We start from the raw sequence: 23,526 nt of genomic DNA on the forward strand, positions 1-23,526 counted from the left end.
AGCTCAACTATATGGAGGAATAGGTTACTTAACTGTTAGGTTCATTGTGCAAGGTTGATGACTGTTTTGCAACAACAAAAAGTTTATGGTGTTCCTGAACTTTGTGTGCAGTGCCTTTACATACTGAAAGCTCTTTGACCTGCTTTACAGGTAACATTTATCACATTTGGAATGACAATCGTGAAATCACACCCCCCTGCCCCAGTTCTACAGTATAAAGCTTTGAGGATCTGTAGTGTTCAGCAGTTCTTTCAGAATGGAGTCTATACTAAGATATCTGGACTGGACGTCTGTGGGTTTGGCCCTGGTGGGTGGTCTGGTCTCTCTGGTTCTGCTGGAGATCTTCAGGTTGAACTCTTTCATCAGCCGAAGCCCTCCTGGACCCAAACCAATGCTGTTCGTGGGGAACCTGCCTCAGTTCATGAAGGAGAAAATGAACTTCATTAGATCGGTCAGTTTTGAGTTTTTCTTGAGATTGACAGTTTTACTCTGAATAAAAAACAAATTGCTCTGTAATTCTGTTTTAGCTTTAAATTATTTATCAAACTTTGAATCTACCAAAAAAATAGAGTGTTGGGAATTATACCTAGACATGTTCATAAGGTTTGAAGAATTGTCTTTCTCTAAGGTGTACATTGTTGGCTATGTTCACACTGCCAGTTCAAATTAAAATTTTGATTTTTAACAGACTGTACAGTCAAAAACCACATGAAATCTGACTTTTGCAAACTGTATCCAAACCACATTTGAAGGTGGTTTGAATTGTGAATACAATCAGATTTTTAATAGCTGTATTTGGATACTTTTGCATTATGTTTCTTTTGCATTATTTACAAGATGACAAGCAAATTCTAAGTCAGAAGACCATTGGTTAAAAAAGATCATGAAAAGTTTAGTTGCTGACATGATCCCTTTTACCAAGGCAACCAATCCAGATACATTTGTGATGTCAATCAGGTCTAATCACTTGCAAAGTAATTTTAGCAGATCTGATTTGAGAAAACAAATTGGATTAGCCTGCAGTCTATTGTTGTTGACCCTGTAATGAGTTTAACCTCAAGTCAAAAATGTATTAGAATTGGTAATGAATTGAAACTGTTCTGCTGGAGTTGTTGGTAAAATGATTTAGGAACATTGAATATTTTGTGCTTTTATAGATGCCAAAATATGGGGAGATGTGCTCTTTATATCTAGGAAGGAAGCCAACGATTGTGCTGAATACTGCGCAGATTGCGAAGGAAGTTTTTGTTCAGAATGGGACATTTTTTTCTGGAAGACCAGACATCCCTATAATACAATGGGTCAACAACAAAGGACATGGTGAGTATTGTAAAATTTCTTGACTTGTAGTAGACCTTCTACCTTTTTCAATCAAAAATTTCTTGCTGCATTTCTCAGGTATCATAATGGCCCCTTATGGTCATTCTTGGAGACAGCAGCGCCGGTTTGCTCTGCACACTATGCGTGACTTTGGTCTGGGAAAGAAAAGTGTGGAGGAGCGTGTGGCTGAAGAAGCACGTTACCTTATAAAGGAGATGCTCAAACAAGAAGGTAGATGAGTATGTCTAAGACCAACTAAGACACTACAGGATATTCTGGTCTCATCTTATTGTTTTTTTTTTCTCCATTTGTCTTGAAGGGAAGCCTTTTTACCTCATCCATCCTATCATGAATGCGGTCTCCAACATCATCTGCTCCATCGTCTTTGGAGACCGCTTTGATTATGATGACAAGCGCTTTGCTAAGCTTCTGGAAATTATAAATGAGAATATTCGGTTTGCAGGATCACCAGTAGCACAGGTAACAACCATTATGTCAAACTTTGTCCAGACAGTGAAACCATAAATCACTAGTAACATCTAAATAAAGAAGAGCAACTTGTACGGAGGTCTCTTGTAAATTTAAAGAATATCTAGTTTGTGGTTCCAATGTGTGAATAGTGGACTCAAGAGTATACTGTTCTTGCAGATCTTCAACTTGGTCCCCATTATAAAACACTTCCCGGGGCCTCACCATAAAATCCGAAACAATGCAATGTCCTTACAAGGCTTTATCTTGGATATGGTGGAGGAGCACAGGAAGACTCTGGACCCGGAGAATCCCCGGGACTTTATTGACGCCTACCTGGTTGAGATGATTAAGGTATGACAAGCAAAGTTACCAGGTCTGCGGTCTGCACATTTTTAAAGCCACTATGTTACAGAAAGTAATATTTTCTTGTTTTGAGCAGCAACAATCAAATGAAGATTCCTCATTCCACAACAACACTATGTTAAGATCGACCTCTGACTTGTTCATCGCTGGAACAGAAACTACGGCAAACACTCTTAGATGGGGCCTCATTTACATGATGGAGCACCCTGATGTCCAAGGTACTGCTACAGGTCCCCAATTACTCTTTGTTTGTGTCTAGTCTCATTTGTCCTCTCAAGTGTGATGTAATAAACAAACTAAACAAAATATCATTTTATTTTTCCATGTTTTTTAATATGTCTGGTTGGCCATATCTCAGAGCGCTGTCATGAGGAGATTGTTCGAGTGTTGGGTTTCGACCGCTTTCCCTCCATGGATGATCGTGCACAGCTCCCGTTCACTCACGCCACTGTTCACGAGATCCAGCGCTGTGCTGACATCGTTCCTCTGGGTGTGGTGCACACAACCACACAACCAACCAAGCTGCGAGGATACAACATCCCAGCGGTAACCACTGAAGCTTACCAGATCTTTCTGTTTTGTTTCTTATTAAAATTGCATGAAATGAAACGTTCTTTTTAAATATATGTTCATTGATTGTTCTCATGACAGGGAACAGATATCATGCCCAACCTAACAGCCATCTTAACTGACAAAGAGCACTGGAAGTACCCGAAAACATTTAACCCAGAGAACTTTCTGGATGAGAAAGGACAGTTCTGCAAAAATGACTCCTTCCTGCCCTTTTCTCTTGGTAAGTCTGCTGCCACTGCATCCAAGCATCACCGAGTGCAATGCAGAGTGTCAGATTTAGTGGTATAAAGCATGCTGCCTCCGGACTCTAGAGCAGAAGAGACATGTTCTTTGGAGTGACTAATCACGCAGCTCTGTCTGGCAATCTGTTGGATGAGTCTGGATTTAATGGAACAGCACTCGATGCAACAGTCTCGATGCAATGTGCAAGGTGTAAAGTTTGGTGGAGGGGGGATTATGGTGTAGAGTTTTTTTTCAGGAGTTCAGCTTAGCCCCTTAGGTTCAGCGCAATAAACTCTTAATGCTTCAGCATACCAATATATTTTGTTTAATGTTATGCCTATCATGTCAATTTTGGGGGAAGAGCTGTTCCAACACTACAAGCTCCATGAATGATGAGCAAGTTTGGAATGGAATAACTGGACTGACCTGCACCAGTCTTGACCAAAACCCCATAAAACCATTTGGGATGAATTACAGCAAATTCCAAAATCAGTGTCTGACCTTACAAAGGCGCTTCTGGAAGAATGGTCATAACATTCTATAAACACACTCCTGAATCTTGTGGTAAGCTTTCTTAGAAGAGTTAAAAGTGGGCTGGCATCATATGAAACCCAATGGATTAGGAATGTGATTTATCCCATTCAAGTTCATTCGCATGTAATAGCAGATGAATAAAGGCTTTTGGAAATATAGTGTATGTTAATATTAGCATTGGCTAAATTTGTGTGTGTTCTTCTGCAGGTCCGAGAGTTTGTCTGGGTGAAACTCTGGCAAGAACAGAGCTCTTCATCTTCTTCACCTCTCTGATCCAGCGGCTGAAGTTCTCATGGCCTGCAGGAGCTCCACCACCAAACATGGATGGTGTTGTGGGAATTGTCCGCTCAAATTTACCCTTCAATACAATCTGCCACTGCAGGGGAACCACTCACTGATTCAGACCTTGTTCAGCTTTTATGTTATCAACCGTGGAGGACTTTATTTGGTTGTCCCTGACCCATATGTTAAAGATCAATCAAAGCACATTGGTTTACTCCAGGACTGACCTGGAATACTTGTATAATATGTGACTTTACATTTTTCTTTCAGAATTTTTTGTCAAAATAATGATTCATTTTGCTTGTCATGACTCTTTTTAAGGTATATCATTAGACTGTGTAAGGAATCTTCATTTCAGTCTTCAAGGTGATGAAAACTGATTATGATGAAAATCGTTCCTTTATGTAAATAAATTAAACACATCCTCTAGTTTCATTTGTTTTTGTCTTTTCTTGTGCATAGAGCAACTAAAACTTAACCCCTTGACTGCTGAAGAGTGGCTAAATGAAATACAAACCACTATTACAGGGGTATTTAATTAGAATTCAGTGCGGTCCATTTAAAGAAAAATTCGCCAGACCAAGGTCCGGACCGTCGTCATTTTTTGGTCATTTTTAACTTGTGTTATGATTCAGTATTATATCCTGTATACTAAAGAAGCCCAGTAGATCTGTGTTTTATGACATCAAAAAGTGAAAGACAAAACAAATTACACATACTATTCAGTATATTTTAACAATATGTTTTAAATAGGCCTGTCACAATAATTACATTATCAACTTATCATAAAATATTTGGAAACACCCTCAATAATTTAACTTATCGAATCTATTGATGTGAATCTGTATGTCAACTTTGTTTTAAACTGCTTTATTTATTTCATCTGATTTTATTAATATTAGATTTAGGCCTGTCTGTCATGATAATTATGAATGATAAATCATACCATATATGGAGAAGTGTTTGCTGAACTTGGCCAAAATATCAGCTTAGTTTGAAAACAGCAGTTTTATTTTGTTTAATATTATTTCTGTAGCAGACTTTATTATGTTGTGGGAAAAACTGATGGGGGAGTTACCAATGCATTTTTGTCCACTGCCTTAGTTTTAAGGCAGGGTTGTTTTGGGAGCAAAGAGCGCGCGCCTGCGAGCGAGCGCGAGAGGGTTTTTTTTTCTTGCTGAGGAGTTCTGTGATCAGGTGGAGTAAAGTGGAATATTTTGGACTCTTGTCTCGGTTGTTTCTCTTTCATTCATCCAAGTAACACCGCTCGGTTATATTACTGTGAGTATGTTTTATAAAGGTAGTATTTTTATTTCTTTTTCTGGTGCGCACCATCTGTATTAGCCTTTCTCGCTTTATTCTCCGACTGCTGCTTCTCACCGGCTGCTTCGCCTGTGTGTGCTCCTCCGCGCGCTCGCATCTGCACAGTAGAGGTGGGCGGATCGATCCAAATATCGATAATAACGATACCAACGCTGGTATTGGTATTGAGCATTAATCGTGTAAAAATATCGATATTCAAGCTTTTTTCTCTGCCGCACGCACTGACTGCTTCGCACGAGATTCACCACAGTCTACTCTCTGGTCTCTTGTTTTTGCACATGCGTCACATGGCTCAGCAAAGCCAGCAGGTAGGCTCAGCCTGGCCCCGCCCACTCAGCGCTCTCCTCGAGTCGACACGCCTCTACCTCAGGAGATTAGTGTTGAGTGATATTTTTTTACACTCTGTTTATTTAAGAAAAACTTGCATTTGAATTGCACTGAAAGGAAGACAATTCCTTATTTTTTATTGTTTTTCCAAATGACAATTCTATTAAAAAAAGAAACAAAGAACTAGAAAAGATGTCTAGTGAGGGGAGAATTTTTATTTTATTTTTTTATATTTTTTATTTTATATTTAAACTTTGTTTTGTTACTGTTCCATTGTTTCTAAAAAAAAATGTTGATTGTGATACTAAAGTATTTTGTTATCACTTATCACAAACATCACAATGTTTGGTGAAATTATATCCTAGGTTTTTGGATCATTTGGATCTATAAAGCTTAAATATTAAAAAGTATCGGTATCAGTATTGATATCGGCAATACTGGCCCTGCATTTACTTGGTATCGGATCGATACCAAAATTCCCGGTATCGCCCACCTCTACTGCACAGATCTGATTGACAGATTAGAGCGTTTTGTGATCTTTTAGTTCACGGTCTGTGAGTTTACTGTGCTGTAAAGCAGGTTTACCGTAAAGACAATAAGCGTTCCGCCGCTTTAAATAAACACGGTCAGAATTAAATAATTCTCAGTAGTTTATCGATTTGGGTCCGCATTGGACAACGTCTGGGTCTGGACCCGGACCGCGGTCCGCCTATTAGTGACCTCTGCACTGTTACATTACTTTACATTTCACTGCACTCAATGGAAAAACAACACAATAATTTACATTTTTACAACCCAACGATGAATTTGTGTCAGAAGTGCACTTAAAATGCAATTACCTCAACTGCATTGTATTCCAGAATGTTCAAAAGCAAATCACAATGCACAGGATTGCATTTCATACAGGAGCAGCACAGAATTCTTGCAAAAATGAATTCACTGTCCAATCAGAACCCACTACTGAAATTGGGGCAGGGTTTAGGAACCAGTCAGACTATAATCCATAAGGGGTAGTCTCACGATAAAAATGATCAGAACACCCCCACACCACCCCAGATAGCTTCGACATCTGGCGCAGTCCGCTCCACCGAACCGGCCGGACATTTTTACTCTGCACTGATACGCCTGGGCTCAAAAGCAGCGTTCACACCACCGTGAACTAAAAGGATCGTTCACAAACACACACTGCTAATAATCAAATCAAATGACATTTATTTGTATAGCGCTTTTTACAACGGGTGTTGGCAAAAAGCAGCTTTACAGAAACATGATCACAAGACAAAGAATCAGGCAAAACATTAAACATAGAAAATACAGAATACAGAACCCCCAGTGAGCGCGGAGGCAAGGAAAAACTCCCTCAGAGCTGCAGGAGGAGGAAGAAACCTTGGGAGGACCAAGACTCACATTTAAGGGGGGACCATCCTACCACTGGTCAAACGGCTTTTGAATTAAAATTTAAAAAGTCTTTTATACATCCACATAGGTTTTATATATTCAGGAGTATAATAGCGCCACTAATGGCTTGGATGTAATCAGTAGTGGAGAGTAAGATGGATGATGAGCAGCTGATCTGTGGTGGTGGTGGAGAAGAGCTGATTTCAGAAACTTCCATCAGTCTGGCCGGACAGGAGACGCGAGAGCCTGAGGGTCCAACATCCATCGGTATCGGGTCAGATATCCGGCAGATCTTTAGACTAATAGACTATAGACTAACACTGAAGGGGATATAATGAAGAAAAGCAGTACAGCTGTTTATTAACAATGTAAATATATAATATGTATTAAATGTAATGTTTTATATACGATGTTACATTACTTATTTTCTCTTAAAACATGAATTTGCTGTTCTAGTGTAATTGGTTCATTCTCCATTTGGAGTGGGAATTCAAGTGGATACATTTTTAAAAATCTATTTAATTTGTCCCAAAAACAAACAACCATAAAATGTCTATTAACAACTCCACTTACCAAATATGCCAAATTCAGAGCATAATAGACATTTATATATTTTAACAAAAAATGCAAAGTTTTGGTCAATTTGTCACTGGTGTTATCCCATCTTGAAGAATTTATTTTGTCATCAATTTCTTTATTTTTAATTAAAATTAAAATGTGGCTGAATGTGATGAAGAAATTTCATTTAACTTAACATGTTACCAAAGTGTGTTCATACACAAGCACTGAAAATAACATCATTAATTATACTTGGAGGCATCTTCTTATACTATTTAAAAAATATATAAAATAAAATAAAATAAAATGAGCAAGTATGGACTTATCTTCTCATGCCTTGAGATGCTTATTCTTTTATGATGTGACCCAGGGAAGCAGTTTAACAGAGCTAACATCTTTGATAAAATATAATATAAGGGTCCTGATAAGACCAGTGACCAAAATCTTTGTGCAAATTGTTTTTTTTAAATAACATACATATTTTATTAAATGTAGTATGATGTTAATCATGCATATAGTAAATCTGGATTTGTTTTATAAAATCTCAAAAGTTAAACCTTTTAAAATATTTCTTTACACTAAAAACGTTTGCTCAACTGTTGAAAATTGGTTATGTGATGAGCTATTGTGCATGTGTGACTGAAATATGATTTAAAAAAGGAAAATCAAAGAAATAAGGAAAATGTGGTTTTAATCTTAGGTTAACTTTGAAAATGTCTATACTGACTCTTGAAATTGTCCCTAATATTTTAGGCTTTTTTTTTATAACCCTCCAACCTTTGTGACATGGTTTCCCACTCCACATGGAGAATGACCTAATTCATTTATTTCCTAAGTAAGAAATATCTTAAATAGAGAACTAGCTTTCTACTTTAAGGAAAACCTGACATTAGCCTGGCCTGAGCTGATTTTATACAGTAAAATATGTATTTTAATTATTTAATGTATAATTAATAATTTAATATATAATAAATAATTATTTGGCATACCGAGCCATTTTGCACAAAAAAATTGAATATAAAGCTGATGTTCCAGTGTGATTTTGAAGGACTTTTTCATCTTGGGCCAGAACAAATAGACATGACTTGAAGATTTCTAGTCTTCTAATTTAAGGAAAACCTAAAATTAGCATGGCTGAGCTGATTTCATACTTTGAAATGAACTGGCAATAGATTATACATGCCATAAATGGATATAAAGCTGATGTTTGTGTGATTTTGATGGACTTTCATCTTTGGCCAGACCAAATACCCATCAGATGAAGAGTTCTCGCCTTTTACTTTAAATAAAACCTGCAATTAGCCTGGCCTGAGCTGAATTTATGGAGTGGGAAGATGGGGGGGCGATGGAGTGGGAAGATGGGGGGGCCATGGAGTGGGAAGATGGGGGCGATGGGAGACAGAAGAGAAGTAGGGAGGACAGACAGAATGAGGAATAAGAGAGAGAGAAGAGGATGAGTGGCCACGCTGGAGCACCGCCCTACGAGACTGCGAGGAGGCGGAGCCACGACCCGCCAGCGGGCCCGGCGGAAGAACGCAGGTTAGAAGGGAAAACAGCAAAAAAACAGGCCGCGGGAGTGGCAGCAGTAGTGGCGTGGGCGCCACTGTGGGAGAACAGCCGGTCGTGCGAGGTTGGACGCCAGCCGCAGGAGACATAGAGGTGGAGTACCATCGTGGAGCAGGTAAGGAGCGGGAGTTAACGTCGTAGGTGAGGCTGTTCAATCGCGAGGCTGTTCAATCACGTGGTCGTTCAACGAGCATGTAGAGAGGAAGTGACGATTTAAATAGGGAAGGAAGTGGGAGGAGTTAGGGCGTGGATCAACTCCCAAAACTTAGTTATTCTATAAACTACAGAAACCATTTCTCCCAATTTCCAAATAAAATATTGTAATTTAGAGCATTTATTTGCAGAAAACAAGAAATTGCTGAAATAACAAAAAAGATGCAGAGCTTTCAGCCCTCAAATAATGCAAAGAAAAACAAGTTCATATTCGTAAAGTTGTTCAAAAATCAATAGTTTGTGAATAACCACCACAGTTTTAATGCATCTTGGCATGTTCTCCTTCACCAGTCTTACACACAGCTTTTGGATAACTTTATGGCACTCCTGGTTCAAAAATTCAAGCAGTTCAGCTTGATTTGATGGCTTGTGATCATCTTCCTCTTGATTACATTTTAGAGGTTTTTAATTTGGTGAAATCAAAGAAACTCAAAGTGGTCTCTAATGTTTTTTAGAGCTGTATGTTCAGGTGCACATCCTGATTCAGACTGTGAGGACATTTAATATTAAACCTCATTGGAAGAGTTTGCTAAGTTTTCAGTTTTATTGTGCTGACATGTGCATATGTTGCAACTACTGAATGTTTACAGTTTTCCTGAACTTTGCCTGCAGTGCCTTTCTATACGGGAAGGTCTTTGACCTCATAACAAGAAACTTTTAACACATGAAATTACTGTCATGAAACTCAGTCATGACTTGTCTCCCCTTCCCACTTAGTTCTACAGTATAAAGCTTTGAGGAGCTGTAGTGTTCAGCAGTTCTGTCGGAATGGAGTCTATACTGAGATATCTGGACTGGACGTCTGTGGGCTTGGCCCTGCTGGGTGGTCTGGTCTCTCTGGTTCTGCTGGAGATTTTCAGGTTGAACTCTTTGAGAAGCCGAAACCCTCCTGGACCCAAACCACTGCTCTTTGTGGGAAACATGCCTCAGTTCATGAAGGATCGAATGGCCCTTATTAGATCGGTAAGTATCCAGTTTTGTTGTTGTTTTTAGTGCCGAATTAAAAAAGCAAACACAGTGGACAAATGTAAATTTAATGCACAAGATACATGGCTTTTCCTCACTAATATACTGTATATGTGCCAAAATGGAATGCAAAACCACTATTAAATTACATTTTACTGCACTTGATCTTATTAAAAAACAATATACAAGAATTTACATTTTCAAAACAAACGCTGAATTTCATCACAGAATTGCACACAAACATCATTAAAATGCGATCAGCTTAACAGCACTGTATTCCACTGTATGAAGCTGTGAATGTTAAAGCAAATCAAATGTACAGAATTGGATTCCGTCTTGGAGCAGCACACTATTCATGCCAATATAAAATGTAATCACTGTTCAATCAGAACCCACTACATAAATTACTGGCAGCAATTAGCTAGTAAGTAACTAGTAAATTTTTCAATATGCATACTAAACACACTATCTATCTAAAAACACTAACTATATTTATGTTTACAGTAATAATCACAGATCTGTAGCTGTTATTATCACAGTAATAGGCTGCTATATTTGTATCACAACAAATGAAAAATACATTTCTGCATTCATTTTTACATTTTAAAATGGCAAACAGTAAATTAATTAAATACTGAAAAAAGAAGAAACTGTTTTATGTCTGGTATTTTAGGTATTGTTACATTCTAAGCCTTCTATATTTTGTAAATCTACAATAATAGTCCTGAACGAACAACAGAAAATAATAAATAGAAAACATGCAAGAACCATACAAGACTAAAATAGGTAATGAGCTTCACCTAATGAGTATAGCTAGCTAATGCACCAACACATGTAGCTAGCAAGCTAATTAAGCAACACACACAGCTAGCTAGGTAAAGCACCAACACATGTAGCTAGCTAGCTCAAGCACCAACGAACGTAAACAGCTAGCTATTGCACCAAAACACATGTAGCTAGCTAGCTATTGAACCAAGACATGTATCTAGCTAGCTAATGCATCAACACACGTAAACAAATAGCTATTGAACTAACACACTTAGCTTGCTATCTAAAGCACCAACAACTTTAGCTAGCTAGATAATGCTAGGGTGACCATATTTTTATTTGGGTAAACCAGGACACCTGGCTAAATGCAAGTTGCAAAACAGCAAGTTGTTTCTCCGGAGAGGAAATTTATGTGGAGCTTTGATTTGGCGCCCCCTCTAGGCTGCATACCCCCCCTTAAGAAGAGCAAGTACGTCTCGCTGCAGCCTGTAGGAAGGCGGAGTTGGACATCCAACTCCGCCCACATCCAACTCCGCCCACATGTGCTCTTGTACGCCAACCCCCCTACTTTTTTGTTCAAGAAGCACTGTGTGCCACGTGAAATACGCATATAACGCCGATGTTGCGCTAAATTTACGCATATCTTGTGAGTAGTTCCACCACGTAGCCTTGGCTACAGCACTACACATGCTGTAGTGTAATGCACAGATATCACAAAAAATAGGCTATATATACAGTACCAGCCAAAAGTTTGGAAACACTTTCTCATTCATTTTTGGTTTAACATTGTAAATAAAGTAATACATAAGGAATCATGTGAACTTAAAAGTGTATGATTTTATTGTTTTTCTTATATGGCATGCTGCTAACTTGTGGTTTATGAGGCTGGTAACTCATTCTGTGTAACAGAGGGAACTCTTCTTTTTCATCACGTGTGCCATTTCTCCTTTATTTTATACAATAAGCAAATAATTGCATACAACGATTTGCTGTTTCCAAAAGATCAATTGCCTCTGTCCTGTATATCACAATACATTATACATTAATCTGTCCCACTCACCAGCAGAGTAAGCCATTATTTCACTGCATTAATCCTTACATTTAAATTTGTTAAACTAGTTGCCAGAGTGTGTAGATTTTATAAATTTATTTTAGACTGGTAAATATCTCCAGAATTATTGATTAGCTATCATAGGAATCATTATTTACTTATTATATAAAGTTAAAACTTACGATATACAGTTTTTGGTTATGTTCCATATGAAATAAAGAGCACATTATCAATCATGGCTTTGCACTGGTAGAGGCTGGTCAAAGGGTGCATCTGATTATTAAAGTGTTTGATTGTTAGATCACACCTGTTCTCTGTACTGTAATGCTCTATACTTCATATTACAGATAGACAGTGCTTCTTATCACCACTCAGCAGGGGGAAGGCTATTTGTGTCATAGGCATAGCTAATATATAATAATGATATTAGAAGTAATTCTGCATCTTCACTGTCAACAGGGTGCTGAAAATATTACAGATGAGAATGACACAGCTGCACTGTATAGCATACAATTTAGGACCACCACAGAGCAGCTATTATGTGGCTTGTTGGTTATTCACAACACTACAGTGACACTGACATAGTGGTGTTAAGAGCTGTGTTGGTATGAGTGGATCCGACAAAGTAGTGCCTCTGGAGAATTTAAACACCTCATTGTCACTACTGGACAGGAAATGCTCCATCAACCAGCATCATGTGGGCAGCGTCCTGTATTCAGCATCAAGTAGGCAGCATCCCATGGGCACTGATGAAGAATTTGCAGATTTGCAACAAACTGTGCAGCAACAGATTTAAAGATTCTGTCTCTGACTTTTCACTCACAATGTAAAGCAGCTGTTGGTAGAAGTGTCTAATAGAGTGAACAGTGTTTTATACCTATTGTATATTATACACCAGTAAACCATTATGCAACTAAAGTGTCCTAGATGCTAATTGGAGCTAAAAAAAAGAATAATAGAAGCAGAAACAAGCAGGTGGTAATAATGGTATGCTGGATAGTGTATAACGATAGAGTACAATATATCAAATGCTGTGGTTTCAGAAATTAAAATATATGTATACATAGCTATTTTGTCAATAATAATAATAATAATAATAATAATAATAATAATAATAATGATATCCCTCTCCTGCTTCTCCTCTCCCAATTTTGTATGGCTGACAGTAGTTCCCAGGGAAATTAACTCCATTTACAAACACTTTGTCCAAGCTAATACAATATCTTTATTGGCATTTATTGGCACACTAGCCTTGTTTGGTTACATGCTTTGGTCAAACAAATACAGAAGTCTTTATTTAAAAATGCAACACCCAGCCACTCACACTCAGCCACTCACACACCCAGCCACTCACACACCCAGCCATTCATGAAGCTGGCTGCAGAATCCAGGGTGCTCGTTTTCGCTGTAAAATGCCACAAGCTCCCCTCGTCTCCCATGCCCAACGTAGCCTGTAATATAAGTAAAAACACACACTTTCACAAAGTAACAATCTCCCAAGCCCCAATACCTTAAATATATTGACTTACCAATTTCTGACCTCAGGAAAAAGTTATCAAAATTTATTTAGAACAAACATACCCAGTATGTAGTCTTTATAAGTTTCTTGACAGTTCTGGCAGCACTGCAGTTCGTACATCCTGCGAAACTCGTCTTTACATGCAGCACTGTGATGTTTTCATGGCACTACACCTGTAGGTTTAAAAAAATCAAGAATTTTAAAATGATTTCAAAATCAGTGAGTGTAATTCCTTTTCTAAGGGAAAACAAACATCTTAACTGTACTGAAATATCATGCTTACTGTCAAGCCACTCGAAATGTGCCCGGGCCCGGAATGATTGTTGTCCAAACAATGTCCCGGAAGAGACGACAAACCAGTGACAGCTTTAAAAAAGCTTTGTCACCCTCATCCAGAACTGTATCTATGAGAATAAGGGGCATCTGTGAAAAACATTATAGAAGCATGTAGATTTTGATTCATGAAAATTATAGTAATTGAAAAAAATGACCAGATAACATTCTAAGGCTGCAACCAATTACTATTTTGGTATTCTATTAATCCGAGTTGGCACTTATTATTTCAATCATATCCCCAATCTCTGATTACTGTAGGAATGGCTAGCATTTTTGCCTGAAGACTGTAGTCAGCCTCATTCTGTTGACTAATCTCTGCCTTAACGTAACAAAACAGCTCTCTGCTTTTCTATCCCTTTAAAATGATAGCACTCCAATAGCTTATGGGCTTCAAATGTCCTTGAAATGACTAGTCAACACTAGGTCAAGTTGAAATTTCAAATAATGTCAACTTATCTTTTCAGCCCAATTCAGACTTTTGAAAACAAACCACAACAGTAAAACATTTTAAATGGCCCAGTTAAATTAACCCGAAATAAAAAAAAACACACATCCACACCCTCACACCTGTTCAAAGGAGACGTTGCCCATTCTATCTCCTTCATCAGTCACACGTTCAACATGCTGAACTTTCCTGAGAGAAAATATAATAATTAATATAATTAATACCATGCACAGAGGAAGCAAGACCAGAACTGGGAGAAGGTGTATCAGGAGTAGCTGGCAGAGGGGGAGCTGGACGTGCATCAGAAGTAGCAACAGTCTGTGGATTAAACACTTCTGCTATAATGGTCTTGGTTGCACTGCTGCACAGAGATGCATGATGTCTGAACTGGTCTTTGCATAGTATTGTATGGCTGCAATAGACACAATAAAAGTGTGCTGTAGGTGTGCAGTTTAGAGATGAAGGAAACTGTAAGACCAAAATGCACACAACATGCAATTAAGCCTATAAATATTAATATTCTTCAACTCATTATGCCCATCAATTGAGTGTAAGATGTAAGTGCATTTGTTGATTCAAGATATTACATTTACATGTTTATTTGTTATAGCCAATAAAATCAATATCTCTCTCTCTGTTTAAAGAAATACTTCCCCATACCGTTATTCTCGACTGCTTGTTTGATATGGTTTTGTAGATGTAGGCTGTTATTAAATCGCTGGTCAGTGTCAAAACTGAAGCAGGGGCATTTGAAAACACCACACTGGCCAAACCGTGAAGGGTCAGGAGTGGCCTGGACATGTGTTGGATGCTGTAAAACAGAAAGCAACAAAACACAACATGAGCTTACAATTACTATATCGGTGCACATTAATTGTAACTACATTCAGTACAAAGGTAATAAATGTGCATCGACTTAACCCTCCTGTTACGTTACGGGTCAAATTGATCCATTTAGTAAGATAGTAAAAGTATTTTTTCTGTATGAAACGTCTTCAGATTGCCTTTATTTGTATAATTAACATATAACATGAAAATGGTTAATTTCATATTTGCAACAACCCCCTGCAAAAACTAAAACGAAATTGTAATGTTATGTTTCATTTATATGTAAAAATATTGTGTTGGTCGTTTAAAAGTAACAAAGTAGTAAAACAAAAAAAAAAAGTAAGATTTTTTAAAATGGAAAAACAAGTGAATTATCCTAATTGAACTATTACCTCTATTGTACACTATTGTACTAAATGTTGATAGAACAATCAGCAATGGAGTTAGTTATTAAATATTTACTCTTCTGGTTAGGATTATTTTGGTTTCAGAAATATTTTGGATAATTAAAAATGAACCAGGTCAAATTAACCCGGGAATACCATTGCTATTCCTGACAAATTAAATAGGAGGATTAAGCATTGATATCTTCAAATATTTATTTGTATGACTAAGACTTTGAACCAATTTTAGTTAGCTAGATTATCTTGCTATCTTGTTAGCCAATTAACTTCTTGTATAGACAGTTTAAACAGTTTTTTAGGTTAGCTGACTATGACCCCTAGCTATGCCTAAAACAAAACTGATGCCTAGCTCACTACTAGCTATGAGAGTTTATCTGTGATACCATTAATTGGTAGCATTTTAGCCCATAAAACAGAAGGTAAGATAACTAAAGTTTGAATTAGACAAGACTGGGTGCAATTCTGCATTAGAATCCATCAAAAAAAAAAAACGGCAATATGATTAGAAGCAAACAAACCACATGGTACACGCGCCGATGTAGAACCTTCATGTGCGTATCAACGACTCACCGTTTATTCATAAAATATAATATAGAAAAACAAGAGGACATTATAAAAATAGCTCTGTTAACTTAAAAAATAACTCAATATTTGTACTTACCGCCATAACCGGAGATATAAATCAGATAGATGCTTTAGCTGCTTTCTCGGCTACAATTCCTGTTTACCTGGAGTAAATGTAGGCGTTCGTGACGGACGTAAGGTGGGTGTTGCTTTAGACGTAAGGCGGAGTTGGACATGGGCGGAGTTGGATGTGGGCGGGGTTGGATGTCCAACTCCGCCTTCCTACAGGCTGCAGCGAGCGGCTCCTCAAGAAGAGGGCTGCTCTCACTGACAGGACTCAGGGATTATGTAACACGCAGCACCGTGCGCAGTGCCCTAGTGCCTGTACATTTAATGGTCCAATGAAGGTAATTTAAAAACCAGGACATTTCCTCACTTTTTGAAAAAACCCGGGACGCCCGGGATAGGACGCGAAATACGGACATGTCCCGGGAAATACGGACATTTAGTCACCCTACATAATGCACCAACACATGTAGCTACCTAGCTAAAGCACCAAAACACCTAGGTAGCTAAAGCACCAACACATGTAGCTAGCTAAAGCACCAAAACACACTTAGCTATCTAGCTAAAGCACCAACACACACAGCTAGCTAGCTAATGCCCCAATCAATACCTGTAACTAACTGGCTAATGTGTGCTAATTCTCAGTAGCTCACTAAAGCTTACCTGTAGAAATAAATGGATAATATGGATAAACAGCTCAATTTGTATTTTTTTCACTGCAACTCAAATTGCAGGATTTGTTAATGCAAAAAAGCAACTGCAGTAAAACTGTACTTAAAGCAGGTCAAACCTCATGTGAACTGCAGGATAATCTTTAAATCCCCAACTGTGGGGTTGTACTGTATGGAATCATATATATTCTGTTATCCTTTACACTACTAGTTTGTAGGGAGGGTGAGGTACTGCCAGCCACTTGATAATACATAGGATGCAAACAGTATTTTATGAATTTTAGAAGTAACTAGTGCTTGGAATAACATTTACATTATTCTTCTTAATAAATAAAACATGACAGTGTAACCCAGGTTTCAAATGCCAGTAAATTATAACCAGATCCAAGTAAAATATAAATATAAAAAAATAACAATAATAATAATCATTAATTATTCTAATAATATAACAGAAAAATATAACATATATAACAAAAATATAACAGAAATAACAGTAAAAACAAATAGTGACTAAAATTAATTAATGTAAATTTACTGAGCGTTAATAAATTTAGCCTTAAAACATCCGCCAATTGCTTTGATAAGGCCTGAGCTGATTGATAGCTAGCCAATCAGTTCCAAAGGAGGCAATACCTCTGCCACTCTGCTCCTCTGCTCCAGATGTTGTGTGAGGAGACGCTGAGAAAACAGAAGAGAGAGAAAACATTGGAGTTCATTAACAGCAGAAAATCTTGGGAAATATACGCTGTTAAACAGGCATCAATAAAATCACTGCCGAATGTGAAACTGGATGAAATACATTTACAACAACGATTTTAAGCTATATTGGATTAGAATCAGCCAGTTTCTACTCTTCTCTGCGTCTGACTGCATGTGATGTGCACCTGTTTGGACACTAGATGGCGAGCCAGTGTGGTAGAACTGAAACAAGCACTGAACTAAAGTTGAACTTGAGAAAGATAACCACACACAGCACGGGGACATGAGGGTTAATGGTTACCCAACTTTTTGGCATCCTGTGCTAGATGAACTAAAACCATGCACGTTGTAAACAATTTGACATTTTAGGACTGACTTAGTATGGCCATGCCATGACAAGTATCCCTTAACTCTAAAGGTCCAAAGACAAAAGAGCAAAAACTGCCTAAATTCTGCAGCCTTCCATCAATCAACCTCCTTGAGCATGGTTATTGAGCAAATTCATCAGGAATGTGTTCACAAACACTTAGAAGACTGTCAGAGATTCTGTCCAAGTCTGGATGGTAGACGCCCACAAAGTGGTCCCTTGAGCCAGAGAATAATTAATCATCTCACCACACCCAAGCAAACAAGGTGCATATAATCTACAGTAGAGGGAACTGAAAGAACATGCCAGTATTTACACCAGTAAAGGGATGTGGACCTTGATGTTGCTCTTCATCAGCTCGGATTAAAAAAGACTTGTCTGTTTTGCTTACAAGTGGGTACGCCATCCGATTATTTATGTACATTCTGTGTGCACTTGTCCCAGCCATGATATCCATTAAAGGACTTTGTGTTCTTTAACGAACAAATGTGCAGGTGTATCACATATGACTGAATCAAGAGTTAGTGTGAACCTTTTGTCCTTAAAGTCAAATCCTTTGTCTAGGTCAGCAAATTCATTGTCAAAATCCTCCAAAAATGTAACCCTATCAGGTTTTTAATGCCAAAAAAAAACAAAAAAAAAACAATCACAGCTGGCACTTTAATAGGAACAGTGGCCAACGGACCCAAAATTGGACATTTTTGAGCTCTCAAACAGAGGTAACCAATCAATGTTCACCTGAGGTTTCATGCAAGCTCCATTTGCTAATGTGCTCTTCCACTTAGTCTTGCCACAATTCCAATTGTTTGTAGAATGGTTCTAGCATCTTTAGGCAGCTCAGGATGATAGAAACACAATATGGCCAACAGGGCGGTAGACGCAATGTGAGAAATACCATAGGTTAAGGAACAATTTAATAGGCGATGTCTTAGACTTTCAGGCTACATTCACATTACCAGGCTAAAGTGGGTCAAATCAGATTTTTTGCTCAATTCTGATTTTTTTTATGGCTGTGTAAATGTGCCAAATCCAACTTTTTCAAATCAGATTTGAGTAATTTTCATATGTGGTCCTAAACTGGATACGTAGCCAATCCGTGGACATGTGACATGAATGTGAATGGTCAAATTTAACTTTTCTACATGCTTTTCTTTCGTACCCACACAAAGCAAACCTAGCCCTTTTTTACCTCCTCGACCTGAGAATGTACTTCAGACCAGCTGCAAAAGATGATCCACATATGAGCTGATAATGCATCCATGCACCAACACACGTAGATAGCTGGCTAATGCACCAACACGCGTAGCTGGCTAGCTAATGCATCAACACACGTAGCTGGCTAGCTAATGCACCAACACATGTAGCTAGCTAGCTAATGCACCAACACATGTAGCTAGCTAGCTAATGCACCAACACATGTAGGTAGCTATTTAAAGCCCCAACACATGTAGATAGCTATCTAATGCACCTACACATGTAGCTAGCTAGCTAGTGCACCCACACACATAGTTAAACAGAGGGTTAATTTCACTCTTGTTTATTGAGTGCCTCATTTTGCAGTTTACCAAAATATATTTGAGTAAGTAAAAATCCTTCTGGAACACATCTTCTGGACAAATGAGAACAAGATAGAGCTTTTTGGTAAAGCAGATCATTCTACTGCTTACTGAAAACAGAATGAGGCCTACAAAAAAAAGAATACAGTACCTACAGTCAAATATGGTGGAGGTTCAAAGATGAGGTTGGTTTGGGTCACAATGAAAGGCCCCGTGTCAAAATACTGGGTTTGCGTCCTAGGTCATGGGTCTTGCAGCAGGACAATGACCCCAAACATACTTAAAAAAATGCCCAGAGATAGATAGAAATAAAGCGCTGGTGAGATCTGGAGTAGCCAGCAATGAGTCCAGACCTAAATCCCATTGAACACCTGTGAAGAGATATTAAAATTGTTGTTGAGAGAAGGCACCCTTTAAATATGAAAGACCTGGAGCAGTTTGCAAAACAAGAGTCGTCCAGAATTCCAGTTCTGAGAGGTGTAAGAAGCTTGTTGATGGTTATTAGAAGTAATTGATTTGTTATTTTGTCTAAAGGTGTGCAACCAATATATTAAATTATATGGTGCCCATCATTTTGCCTGGTGCATTTTTGGTTTCTGTTTTTTGTGGTGTTCCAATACAGACAAAGAAAATAAACATGTGTATAACAAAATGTTTAATTGCAACAATTGTCTGGAAATGCTTCATTTTCTGGAACAAATTCAGGAGTGCCAACAGTTTTGGTAATGACTGCATGATTATCCATCCAAATGTTGTAGGAACAGTAATTCTCTTGCACTTTTACAGATGCCAAAATATGGGGAGATGTGCACAGTGTACCTGGGAAGGAAGCCTATGATTGTGCTGAATAGCGTGCAGATTGCAAAGGAAGCTTTTATTCAGAATGGAACAATATTTTCTGGAAGGCCAATCATGCCTGTAACACGATGGATCAACAAAGGGTATGGTGGGTATCGTATAAGTTCTTAAATTATATTTGACCTTACAGTGGACAGTCAATGATCTTGCCTTTACTTTTTTGACTCCAATCATCTCTTTCTTTCTTCCTCTCTCAGGTATTGTGATGGCCACTTACGGTAATTCTTGGAGACAGCAGCGCCGGTTTGCTCTGCACACTCTGCGTGATTTTGGACTGGGGAAGAAAAGTGTGGAGGAGCGTGTGGCTGAGGAGGCACGATACCTCATCAAGGAGATGCTGAAACAAGAAGGTAGATGAGTATAGCTAAAGTTGCATTCACCAATTATCCAGTTGCATGGCATCCTGATCTCATCTTTTCATCTTATTGTGTCATTTATCCTAAAGGGAAGGCTTTTTACCCCAGTCACCCTATCATGAACTCAGTCTCCAACATCATCTGCTCCATTGTCTTTGGAGACCGCTTTGAGTATGATGACAGGCGATTTGCTAAGCTTCTTGAAATTATAAATGAGAATATTCGTTTTTTAGGATCACCAGTTTCACAGGTAATAACCAGCATGTCATGTTACCATCTAATCTTTACAGTAAACTCAATTGACAATCAATGTTTTGGAATTGCTTTTGTATGGGGAGCCAACCCCTTAAACACTAGGAACTACTACTAGCTAGCAACTGAGGTCCCTGTAACTTTAAAGTAAATGTGGCTTGTGGTTCTAATATGTTAATGCTGGATTCAAATGTTTCAACTGTAACAGTGCACTGCAACCCTGCTACCACATTTTGTTTTTATATATATGCAGGTCTTCAACTTAATCCCTTTCATAAAACACTTCCGGGGGCCACACCAGAAGTTCTGGCACAATGTACACTCTTTAAAAAAGTTTATATTTGAAGAGATGGAAGAGCACAAGAAGACTCTGGACCCAGAGAACCTCCGGGACTTTATCGACGCCTACCTGGTTGAGATGATCAAGGTAAGAGAAGCAGGAAGGCAACCATTTATTTGACAACAGGCAGAAAGGAAAAGAGAACAATGGGGCCCTTTAATGTAGCACACTTTATAAGGTTCTTTACAGTCCTCCAGCACTTGTGTCAGGATTTGCCCTTTGGTTAAGTGGCCAAATCAGGAGTGTTTATGAATGACACAAGATGACACAGTTATATAACAAGGTATGTGGTCCTGTATTGCACTTTTTTAAAGCTAATAAGTTACAAAATGACATTTTTTCTTGTTTTGAGCAGCAAGAGGCAAATGAAGACTCCACGTTCCATGAGGAAAACATGGTGAGGTCAACCATTGACCTGTTCATCGCTGGAACAGAAACTACAGCAAACACTCTTAGATGGGGCCTCATCTACATGATGGACCACCCTGATGTGCAAGGTACTTCTACTTCTTTACCAATTAACATCAGTTTGTGTCTAGGTTCATTTGTCCTCAAAATCAGGATTAGGGCACTTATCTTTTCCATAAAGACTCATAATGTATTCTAATGTAATTGGTTATTAACCTTTCTATTCTTTCCTCATGGTTTCCTGTGTGCCTGCTTGACCACATCTCAGAGCGCTGTCACGAGGAGATTGTTCGAGTTTTGGGTTTTGACCGTTTTCCCTCCATGGATGATCGTGCAAAGCTTCCTTATACTCTAGCCACTGTTCATGAGATCCAGCGCTATGCTAACATCGTTCCTCTTGGTGTGCTGCATGAGACTACACAAGCAACCAAGCTAAGAGGATACCACCTTCCACAGGTAACTACTGAAGTGAACCCGATCTTTCTTTTTTTGCCTTTTCATTAAAAATGCATAATATGATCTTCCATTCTAACTACATGTCTATTGATTGTTTTCGTGGCAGGGAACAATTGTTATGCCCAACCTTACAGCTATCATGGCTGACAAAGACCATTGGAAGTACCCAAATACATTCAACCCAGAGAACTTTCTAGATGAGAAAGGACAGTTCTGCAAAAATGACTCCTTCCTACCCTTTTCTCTGGGTAAGTCTGCTGCCAGTGTCTATCTGAGTGTCTACTCTGGAGGTTAATTAATAAGTTATTAACTAATATTGTGAATATCAGCATTGAGATTTGTTTGTGTGTTCTTCTGCAGGTCCGAGAGTTTGTCTGGGTGAGACTCTGGCGAGGACAGAGCTCTTCATCTTCTTCACCTCTCTGATTCAGCGGCTGAAGTTCTCATGGCCTCTTGGAGCTCCACCCTCAGACACATATGGCGTTGTGGGTGCTGTCCGGTCAAATTTACCCTTCAAAACAATCTGCCGCAGCAGGGAGACCATGCACTGATTCAGACCATGTTCAGAATGTATCAGCCTGGAGGACTTTATTTGATTCACACCTGATCAGTATCATTAAGAGCACATTGGTTTTCTCCAGGACTTGGGATACATGCACTGTATGATGTGTGCATGTATTTTACAATTTACTTTGTCACAATGGGTCACAATGAGATGTGTCATGACCAGTGTTGTGCGTGAACGAGTTCAAAAGAATGTGTTCATTGAACACGCTCATTTTTTCATGAGCGTTGAACTGAACGCAACACATTTTTTAATAAAGAACTTGAACGTGAATTAGTTCACATTATGTGTCATGAACGTTGGCTAGAGAGCACAGAGCGCGAGGGAGAGAGAGAGAGAGCGTGGAGTGTGAGGACACGAGAGAGAGAGCACGGATCGCGAGAGAGAGATACAGAGAGAGATAGAAAGAGAAATACCAATGTCGAGAGTGAGAGAAAGCGCTGAAATTTAATAAAAATGGCTAGTGGAAGTGATGGCATGGAGACAGACACCGATTCTCCTTATGAACATTTTCATCACCTGGTAAGAAACCCACAATTGCAGTGTCATGAGCAAATGTCTACAATGAGCAGTTTCAAAGAACGTACAGTGATTTCTAGCTTGTAGTGTGAAAAAAAGTATTTATTTAAATATCTCACGAAAAAAGTAAAATGAACTGAACTTTGAATTAGTTCAGAATTAAAATTGTGAACTTTGAACGTGAACTGTTCACATTGAGCATGATGAACTGAACTTGAACTAGTTCAGAAAAGGTGTGAACTGGCACAACACTGGTCATGACTTTCTTTAAGTAGAACATTAGAAGAATATTTAAGTTTATAAAAACTGATTCACCACTAAAATCGTTCTTAGCATGTCTGCTGTTGCAAAAACAAATAAACACACCCTCTGTCTTCAATAA

General features: G+C 38.4%; 2 protein-coding genes and 1 long non-coding RNA gene across 3 annotated transcripts in view; 2 read left to right on the forward strand and 1 right to left on the reverse strand.

Annotated features, from left to right (window-relative positions):
• Positions 1-23,526, forward strand: part of LOC103029841 (cytochrome P450 2B4) — a 281,849-nt gene extending 258,323 nt beyond the window's left edge. The window contains exons 2-10 of the mRNA XM_049462746.1: positions 9,868-10,113; positions 20,177-20,336; positions 20,446-20,598; positions 20,694-20,854; positions 21,110-21,283; positions 21,552-21,693; positions 21,873-22,060; positions 22,167-22,308; positions 22,421-23,526. Of these exons, the coding sequence (XP_049318703.1) occupies positions 9,919-10,113; positions 20,177-20,336; positions 20,446-20,598; positions 20,694-20,854; positions 21,110-21,283; positions 21,552-21,693; positions 21,873-22,060; positions 22,167-22,308; positions 22,421-22,611 (1,506 nt within the window). The 5' untranslated portion in view covers positions 9,868-9,918 and the 3' untranslated portion in view covers positions 22,612-23,526. The remainder of the gene's footprint in view (positions 1-9,867; positions 10,114-20,176; positions 20,337-20,445; positions 20,599-20,693; positions 20,855-21,109; positions 21,284-21,551; positions 21,694-21,872; positions 22,061-22,166; positions 22,309-22,420) is intronic.
• LOC103030681 (cytochrome P450 2B4) lies at positions 225-4,200 on the forward strand. The gene is made up of 9 exons (XM_007233099.4): positions 225-451; positions 1,158-1,320; positions 1,399-1,551; positions 1,640-1,800; positions 1,969-2,142; positions 2,231-2,372; positions 2,513-2,700; positions 2,806-2,947; positions 3,691-4,200. Exons 1-9 carry the CDS (start codon positions 257-259, stop codon positions 3,879-3,881), a joined length of 1,509 nt encoding a protein of 502 aa, XP_007233161.3. The 5' UTR covers positions 225-256; the 3' UTR covers positions 3,882-4,200.
• Positions 13,197-17,151, reverse strand: LOC125780540 (uncharacterized). The gene is made up of 5 exons (XR_007423769.1): positions 16,129-17,151; positions 14,358-15,046; positions 13,738-13,858; positions 13,517-13,627; positions 13,197-13,386 (listed from the first exon to the last, which is right to left on the reverse strand). It is a non-coding gene; the product is annotated as an uncharacterized LOC125780540 (long non-coding RNA).

Source organism: Astyanax mexicanus, chromosome 13 (genome assembly GCF_023375975.1).
Source record: "Astyanax mexicanus isolate ESR-SI-001 chromosome 13, AstMex3_surface, whole genome shotgun sequence".
NCBI lineage: Eukaryota > Metazoa > Chordata > Actinopteri > Characiformes > Acestrorhamphidae > Astyanax > Astyanax mexicanus.